Source organism: Myotis davidii, unplaced genomic scaffold (genome assembly GCF_000327345.1).
Source record: "Myotis davidii unplaced genomic scaffold, ASM32734v1 scaffold497, whole genome shotgun sequence".
NCBI lineage: Eukaryota > Metazoa > Chordata > Mammalia > Chiroptera > Vespertilionidae > Myotis > Myotis davidii.
Window position 1 is genome coordinate 2790020 of NW_006288434.1, and position 9372 is coordinate 2799391.

Sequence of the window (9372 nt, forward strand, 5' to 3'; positions counted from 1 at the left end):
GGGGGAGGTGGAGAAGCCCTGAGGGGCAATCAGGGCCAGCAGCGGGTGTGAGTGGTGACTCTGACACTGGCAGTGGGTGCAAGAGGCAGCTGCCGCCCTGATTGCCCCTCAGGAGTAGGGGGAGGTGGAGAAACCCTGAGGGGTGATCGGGGCCGGCAGCTGCTGCTTGCACCCACTGATGGTGCCGAGCAATCAGGGCCAGTGCCAGGTGCCAGCAGCGGGTACGAGTGCCCAGTGGGACCATGGCTTGTGGGAGCAAAGAATTTTCAGTAACCACCAGAGGCTCATCCCGATGACAGTGATCGGCACCCTACCTTGGTCTGGCACCCATGCTCACCTGTTCCACCATTCCACCACAGCCGATGTCCGCCGTGTTCCATGGTCTGCCGGCATGTTCCACACATGCCCCCCTAGTGGTCATTGCACGTCAGAGTGACTGGTTGTTTGATTGTTCTGCCATTTGGTCTATTTGTATATTAGAGTTTTATAAATATACTAAAGGCCCAATGCACGAAATTCGTCCAAGAGTAGGCCTTCCCTCCCCTGGCTGCTGGGCACCGGCTTCCCTCTGTTACCTGGGACCCAGGCTTCCCTCCAGTTGCCGGCAGGCACCCGGGACCCAGGCTTCCCTTGCAGCTCCGGTTTGGTCTGGAAGAATGTCTGGAAGGACGTCCGGTCTGATACCATATTACACTTTTATTATAGATACGAGGGGCCCAGTGCACCGAAGAATTGCCAGGTTTGATTACAGGTCCAGGTTGGGGCACTTGCAGGGAGACAACCAATCCTGTCTCTCCCATCAATGTCTCTCTCTGTCTGCCCCTCCCTCCCTTCCATTCCTCCCTTTCTTCCCCATCTCTGCCCTCCCTTCCACTCTCTCTAAAAAAATCAATGGAAAAAATATCCTCAGGTGAGGATTTTAAAAAAGGCATTAAGGTTTTTTGTTTGTTTATTTTAAGTGGTTGGGAGACCGAGAGATGGGGACTAAGTTGGAATGAGAGCCTCTCCGTCAGAATTGTCAGTCTGTAAATTGGAACCTGCCTCTTGAGTCAAGGGATGAATTGGAAGCATTAATGGTGGATCCCTGGGGCCAAAGGCCAGAGCCAGACCTTTGCTTTGGTAGCTGTGTTGCCAGAGAGGAGAAATTTGTGTGCATTTGTGTCCTTAGTGATAAAACCAAAGGAACCTGTAGAGCCCTTAAATTTGACTCTGGTGTTGGATAGTTTTGATTGACCTCTTTGGTTTAATCTCTGAGTTAAACCTGAAGGAAGCCTTTCTGGATCAGAGGTTAAGAATGTGAAGAATCCTGGTTCTCGCAGATTTCAGAGAAGCTATTTGATGCCGCTTTCAGACGCCCTCTGGGTATACTCATGAACATGCTTTCAGTAAAAAGCAAACAGGCTGTCCGACAGTTTGATTGTAAAGCTCACTTGATTAGTTTGGCTTCATGGTAATGAAGATGCCCAGTAAGATTTTCTTATATAGGGTGGGGAACCTTTTTTCTGCCAAGGGCCATTTGGATATGTATAAAGAATTATCAACTTAAAAATTAGCCTGCTGTATTTGATCAGACATTTAGTTAACTCACCCCTAATGCCGCGACCCTTTAATACAGTTCCTCATGTTATGGTGACCCCAACCATAAAATTATTTTTGTTGCTACTTCATAACTGTAATTTTGCTACTGTTATGAATCGTAATGTAAATGTCTGTGCAAATGATTTTGTGGGCCTTATATAGCCCACGGGCCTGGTGTTTTCCACCCCTGTTGTAGAAGGAAATGATACTGAAATTTATTGCTGTCTATTAAAAGTAGATGATTTTGAATCATAGTCTTTTATTTTTCCACTTAAAGGAATGAAAATGCCTGTTGATATATAATTTGGATTTAAAAAATGATCTGCTGAAGGTAGTCTGAATTTTTTTACAATAAAATTTTAGGCAGAGTGGGATTGTTTATGCTGCTTACCTTGTTCTTTAAGTTGATTAAGCAGTAAGAAAGTTGGGAAATCATTTTTGTTTAGATAAAGAGAAAGGACAGGAAAGGCAGGTTGTCCCTCTTGAGCTCTAGCTTTTTGAGAGGCTTTCTCTGGGCCAGGCACCCTCCAGGGTTCTGGGGCAGAGAGTAAGACATTGTCTGTCTCCACCTCAGGGAGCGAGAATCTCAAACCAGTGTCCTCTGGTTCCCTGAGATCTCACTAGAAAGAATGACCTGAACTGCGTTCCATGTTCAACTTCAAGTTGGGAAACATAAGATTAAGCATAGTTAAACAGGTTTCTTTATTATAGGACTTACCAGCCTTTTATGGATATACGTGAATTGTGATGAATTTCTAAGATGGCACTCTCCTGAGCAACATTAACACAACTTGAAACAGTAGTGTGATTCATATTTCATTTCATCTTGTGATTATTTTAAGTCGTCCTTGTGTGTACTTGTATATTAGAGAAGTATTTTGCAAACCTAGTTGATCAGAATCACTTTGATCAGTGCTTAGAATTTTTTTTAAATTTTGAGTTGATAATATAAGTTTTAAAATTCAAAAAGTGTATAGTGGCACACAGGAAGAGTTTTTCTCCTTGCTCTGTTCCTTACTTGCCTACTTCCTTTCCTCATAGGTGACTAATGGTATTCTTTCCAGAGGTATTTCATGCATGTGCCATAATTTATTTAGCCAGAATATAAATTACTGAGCCTTGTATTTGGAGATTTCATGATACTTTTGTATGTGGCATATTATCCAATTCTTAAAACAACTCTGAAACAGATATGGTAATCACTGTTTTGGGCAGAGGTGGAAACATGAGAGCAGGGGATGTTAAATGCATGTTCCATCTTTTAGTTTGGAGCTGGGCTTCAAAACCTTGAGGGTGTTTTGTTTTTGTTTTTTTGTGGTTATCTGGGGAGAACCAGGTTGGCACTAATTCTGCCTTTTCATGGCTATAATACTTATGATTGGCCAAAAAACAAACAAAACCCAAACAAATAAAAATTTAATATGGGTATTTAAGTCCAGTTCTCCCTAATCTGGTACAGAATTAGATGTTCTTTTATTGCATTAGTTGTCAGTAGAAGATGTCCAGTGATTGGACTTTCTCTAGTTTGCATTTTAAGTCACTTAGCCAGATCGACTAGTTTTGTCAATTTCAGGCACTTAAAAGGCAGGCTCCTTACAGACTTTTCATCTGTAATTTTGCTTCCTGATGAGCTCTCCTCTCTTTTCTTTGCTTCCAGCTTCCTTTAGCCACTTGAGCACATTTCCTTAAAACCAGCCCAGATTAAATCACACAGGAAAGAGATGGGAGGGAGGGAGAGAGAAAGCAGGCCTCCCTCTCAGCGGTTCTCAACCTGTGGGTCGCGGCCCTCGGAAAACACATATAGCATATCAGATATTTACATTACGATTCATAACAGTAGCAAAATTACAGTTATGAAGTAGCAACAAAAATAATTTTATGTTTGGGGATCACCACAACATGAGGAACTGTATTAAAGGGCCGTGGCATTAGGAAGGTTGAGAACCACTGCAAGTGGAGGAGACTGGGAGAGTCCATCTCCCAGGACTGTAAAGTACTGTGTGGTTTTCCTATTGGTCTGGTACACACTTTCTCGGAATAATGCTTAAAGAAAGCATTTCAAAATTTCCTCCTAGCATTGCAGGACCATTTGAACTAGAGTATGGCCCCCAGGTGGGTTATTTTGTAGGACAACATTCCTTTGATGTATTTTAAAAAACCTAGTCTCATAATATTGGCCACATAGTAGAACATCTAAAATGACTGAAAAGAATAGAGAAGTTGTAAATCCACCATTTTGAAGCAGTGTGTAAATGTCCATTCATTCGTTTAGCACTACCCATGTATTGGCAGACAGTTACTAAAGATTTATTGTGTGTCAGGTGCTGGGAATTAAGAAATTACTAAAACACATAGAGCTTGCCTGGTGGTGAAAGACAACTATTTCATCAAGCAAATAGTTATAGCATGAGAAGTGCTATGGATGAAGTATGCCCCAGGTATAACTGGGACTCAGAAATGCTTAGTTTAGCCTGGAGTGAAAGGTGAGTTAAGGCTTTGCACAGTTTTTTTCAGCCCAGCCTTGAGAGACTAAGTCACTAGATATGTAGAAGGCAGTGAGGGTGTATTACAGTATTCTAGGCTGAGGGAATAGGCATGTACAAAACAAATAGAGTATTTTGGATGTATACTTTAGGTAGGGAATTAATGAGAGTATAATGATGTTTGGAGTATAGAGTCCTTTGGAAGAGTGAGGAGATAAGATTCGAGAGGTAGTAGGGGCCAGGAGAGAAGGAATCTTTTGCTTTTGTGAAGTAAAAACCCATGCACAAGAAACAGAATTATTGTGTCTACAGAATTCCAAGAATTCCCAGACCAAGCTGTCATTCTCTGCATCCTTAAGTTCCTACCAGATCTCAGGATTCAATTTGGGCCCTATTTAGTTTGACATCCAGTTCAAGGCAGGCTTGGCAGATTTGAAACAGCAACACACACACACACACACACACACACACACACACACACTTTTCCAAGGATGAAAAATACAGTTCAGTAATAATGATAATGGCTGCCATTTTTGTGAGCATTTAAATTATATCCACTTAACAGACAAAGAAACTTTCCAGGTTCTGGGATGTTAAAGTAAAGCTTGCCTAGGGTTATAGAGCCAGTGAATGGTAGGGATGGAATTGAACCCAGTTTGTGTGCCTGACACTGCAGCTCATTCTTTTCCCACTCCACCATGCTGCTCTTCACAAGGCTGCAGGTGTGGTTCCTGGGGCAGATGGCATGGGAGCTCAGGAATGTAAAATGACCATTTCAAAGACAGTAAAACTGCTGTTTCATCTTTATGTTGAAAGGGCAGCAAGAAGGAATCCCAGTAGCTCTAGTTTAAAGAAGCTCGCTGAATCTAATGGCATCAAGATCTTGGTCAGGAATAGAACCTTCTAATTGTCTTGTTTCTATGGAAAAATCAGATATTTTTACAGGTATTTTATTTCAGTTTGCAGTTCTATCTTAAGGACTGAATATTTTGCCAAATGGCAGTGTGTGTTCTATGAAGTGCATCAGTTACCTCTTGAGAGGTTTGATTTGTATGTAGAGTTAAAATTGGGTTTGTAATGATTTGAATACATTATCTACATTGGGCAGATACTTTAATGAATGAGGTTGCAGATAGTCAGAACGTGAATATGGCCTAAGAATAAAGAAAACCAAAAACATTCTCCTGAAATTTTGGCTGGTGCTGAACTTTTTGTACGGGAACTCTAAAGAAGTCAGCACAGTTTGATTCTTGTATGTATTTACAGTCTCACATTAAGAAAATGAAATTAGATGAGACAGAAAGATATGAAATTCTCAGAAGAATTATCTTTTCCTATCAAATTTCTTTTTGTCCATTTGGCATGCATATTTCCCTTTTCCTGTTTTGTATGGAACTGAAAATAACATGGTTAGTTTTGCTATAAAGTAAAATGACTCATTTTGTGTTCAGCATTTAGTTTCTCTGAGATGTGTTTATCTTTCAAATGGCACAGTACTTCGGAATTTTGTTACTTATGACACTATATAGGAATTTCTAGCCAGAGACATTTTCCAGGTTAGAGGAAGAAATGATAAGTATAATGTCATTTTTTTTCTATGGTAGTTTGCAGAGCATTTCTATAACATGAATTTTGTTAACTTAGTTTTATAGAAATCTTTTAACAGTTTCAACAAACAATTTTAGGGGGGAAGGTAAAAAAAAATTCCCATTTACAAAAATTTATATCATTTTATTTATAACATTTATTTAGAAACTTTTTTTTTTTTGGTCTTGAATGCGTCTTGTGGGTGAATGTCCTATATCATTTATTTAAAGTGAACACATTGGCCGAAACCGGTTTGGCTCAGTGGATGGAGCGTCGGCCTGCGGACTGAAGGGTCCCGGGTTCGATTCCGGTCGGGGGCGTGTGCCTGGGTTGCGGGCACTTCCCCGGTTGGGGATGTGCAGGAGGCAGCTGGTCGATGTTTCTCTCTCATCGATGTTTCTGACTCTCTGTCTCTCTCCCTTCCTCTCTGTAAAAAATCAATAAAATATATTTTAAAAAAAATAAATAAAAAAAATAAAAAAATAAAGTGAACACATTGTATAAACTGACATTTCTCATCTCCATAAGCATAAAGTATGTATAAATCTTACCTATAATTGTTTAGGAAGCTGACAGATGGATTTTTCCTCTACAAAAGCTGTCACTTGTGTGATTTGGAATCTTTTAAGAATTAAGTCAGATGTTTGCAACTTGACATAGTTTTCTTTGGCTAGGCAAAAAGTGAGAAAACTGAGGCTGTTATTTTAGAAATTTTCAAGTCAAATTTAAAGAAATAAAATGTGGTTAAGACTTATGGCTGAGCAAAGATATATTAGGGATTAATGTACAGGTGGAAATTTGCATTATAAAACTGTATTCAGATTACTCTTCATCAAGGAAGTACCCTTTTCCCTAGGTTGTGAGGAGGAGTAATCCTGTATCTGTGGTCTTAAATCCAGGTGCCTCCGGGGCTAGGTAGGTAAGAACACTTCTAGTAACCACCAGGAAATAAAAGCTCAGTTGGATAGAGCATTATTCTGATATTAGAGGCCCGGTGCACAAAAATTTGTGCACTGGCGGGTGGAGGGGGGGGTTGGTCCCTCAGCCCAGCTTGCCCCCTATCACATACTGGGAGCCCTAGGGGATGTCCTACTACCTGCTCCCTGCTCCCCTTGGGGAGTGGGCCTAAGCCACAGTCTGGCCTCCCTTTGTGGGAGTCAACCAGGCTGATCAGGGGAAGGCCGCAGCCCCATCACCGCACTGTTGCAGCCACTGCCAGTCATGGCAGCCACCAAGATGTTTTCATCAACAACGACTCCAGTCCATTTACCATGAAAAAATCCATCCATCCATCCTTCCATCCTTCTTCCTTCCTTCCTTCCTTCCTTCCTTCCTTCCTTCCTTCCTTCCTTCCTTCTTCCTTCCTTCCTGCCTTCCTTCTTCCTTCCTTCTTCCTTCCTTCCTTCCTTCTTCCTTCCTTCCTGCCTTCCTTCTTCCTTCCTTCTTCCTTCCTTCCTTCCTTCTTCCTTCCTTCCTGCCTTCCTTCTTCCTTCCTTCTTCCTTCCTTCCTTCCTTCTTCCTTCCTTCCTGCCTTCCTTCTTCCTTCCTTCTTCCTTCCTTCCTTCCTTCTTCCTTCCTTCCTGCCTTCCTTCTTCCTTCCTTCTTCCTTCCTTCCTTCCTTCTTCCTTCCTTCCTGCCTTCCTTCTTCCTTCCTTCTTCCTTCCTTCCTTCCTTCTTCCTTCCTTCCTGCCTTCCTTCTTCCTTCCTTCTTCCTTCCTTCCTTCCTTCTTCCTTCCTTCCTGCCTTCCTTCTTCCTTCCTTCTTCCTTCCTTCCTTCCTTCTTCGGTGGAGGTGTTAGGCCTGGGCCGGCGCCCGCCCCCAGCTCCCTGCTGCTGATCTCTGGCTGGCTCCACCCCGGCCCCCGCCTAAAGCCTCAGGCTGAGGCTTTAGACCTGGTAGACGTGGACTGGGGCACCCCCAGCTCCCTACCGCCACCTCTGCCATCAATGATAGCTGGCTGGCTCCGCCACGGCCCTGGCCTAAAGCCTCAGGCCAAGAGTTTAGGCCTGGGCTGAGGCACCCCTAGCTCCCTGCAGCCGCCTGGGCCATCAATGATCACTGGCTCATGATCACTGGCTCATGATCACTGGCTCATGATCGCTGGCTGGCTCCGCCCTGGTTCCCCGCCAAAGCCGCCATCAACCATTGCTGGCTGGCTCCGCCCCAGTCCAAGCCTAAAGCCTTTGGCTGAGGTGTTAGGCCTGGGCCGGACCCTCCCCATGCTCCCCACCTTCAACGATCTCTGGCTGGCTCCTCCCTGGCCCAAGCCTAAAGCCTCTGGCCAAGGCTTTAGGCCTGGACTGGGCCACCCCCAGCTCCCCGCCACCAATCGCTGGCTGGCTCCGACCCGGTTCCCCGCTGCAACTGCCATCAAGGATCCCTGGCTGGCTGGACCGGCCCAAGCCTAAAGCCTCTGGCGGGGGCTTTGGGCTTTGGGCCAAGCACCCAAAAAAAACCCCCGCTGCAACTGTCATCAAGGATCCCTGGCTGGCCGGAGCCCCCCCAGCTTTCTGCCGCCGCCGCCATCAAGCATAGCTGGCTGTCTCTGCCTGGTTCCCTGCCGCTGCTGCCATCAATGATTGCTGGATGGCTCCGCCCAGGCCCCAGCCTAAAGCCTTAGTCTGAGGCTTGGGGCTGACACATGCAAATTAGCCGCCATCTTGGCTGTTGACTAATTTGCATATCTCACAGATTAGCTAATGAAAAGGGTAGCGGTCGTACACCAATTACCATGTTTCTCTTTTATTAGCGTAGACGCCAAGGTAGTAGATTCCATCCCCTGTCAAGGGCATAAAGAGGTGGGACAACAAATTGATGTTTCTGTCTCTGTCTCTCCTCCTCTCTTCCCTCCTCTCCCACCCTTTCATTCTCTGAAAATCAGTAAATGAAAATTTAAAGAAATGTAGCCATTTGTAGGCTGGCAGTTTGTGAATTTCCTTAAGTGTGTCTGTAATCCCCACCTACTTTTAGTAATTGACTGCAGCTTTGCATATAAATCTTAAAGAAGTTCTTTTATATCCTTGTCCCTACTGCCTAGTCTTCAGCTATTGAAAATCACTGGCAAGTAAATGCTAGACACTTAGTGCCTCATGGAAGTTGAATACTGAGGGAGGCAGTATTGACATTTTTAATATGCTTTATGGTACTTTGCTGTGCCCTTTTATATCTGAACAGATTCATGCATGGGTAAATAATTTATTTACTGTGCAAGATAGACCGGTGGATTTTAGTATCACAGTATGAAAAGTTCATTGATCAGGTTTCCAATTCTACTTGGCAACCAACTTTTACAAAACTATCAGTTAGAGAACTCAGGCCCCCTGGCGTGGCTCAGTGGTTGAGCGTGGACCAGGAGGTCACGGTTTGGTTCCCGGTCAGGGCACATACCAGGGTTTTGGGCTTGGTCCCCATTGGGGCGTGTATAGGAGGCATCTAAGCAATGATTCTCTCTCATCGATGTTTCTCTCTCCCTCTCTTACTCTCTCTTTTAAATGAATGCATTTTAAATGGGAAGTAGGAGACAAAATAAAGTTGCCTCTTAGTTATGTCATATGATATGCTTATTTGTTCAGTTATATTTATTAACTTAATAGAGCTATTTCATTGCAAAGGGGTTAGAGGACCATGAAATTTCACTTGATGTAGATAAGTATTCTGGATGATTTGAGAAAAAAAAATGATATATGTACTGAAAACCATTTATGTAACAAATTATTTTCTATGC

General features: G+C 43.5%; 1 protein-coding gene across 1 annotated transcript in view; it reads left to right on the forward strand.

Annotated features, from left to right (window-relative positions):
- The first annotated feature begins 3984 nt into the window (after positions 1–3984).
- UBR5 (ubiquitin protein ligase E3 component n-recognin 5) overlaps positions 3985–9372 on the forward strand; it is a 119870-nt gene continuing 114482 nt past the window's right edge. Inside the window, exon 1 of the mRNA XM_015561701.1 lies at positions 3985–4061. Coding sequence (XP_015417187.1) covers positions 3985–4061 — 77 coding nt within the window. The remainder of the gene's footprint in view (positions 4062–9372) is intronic.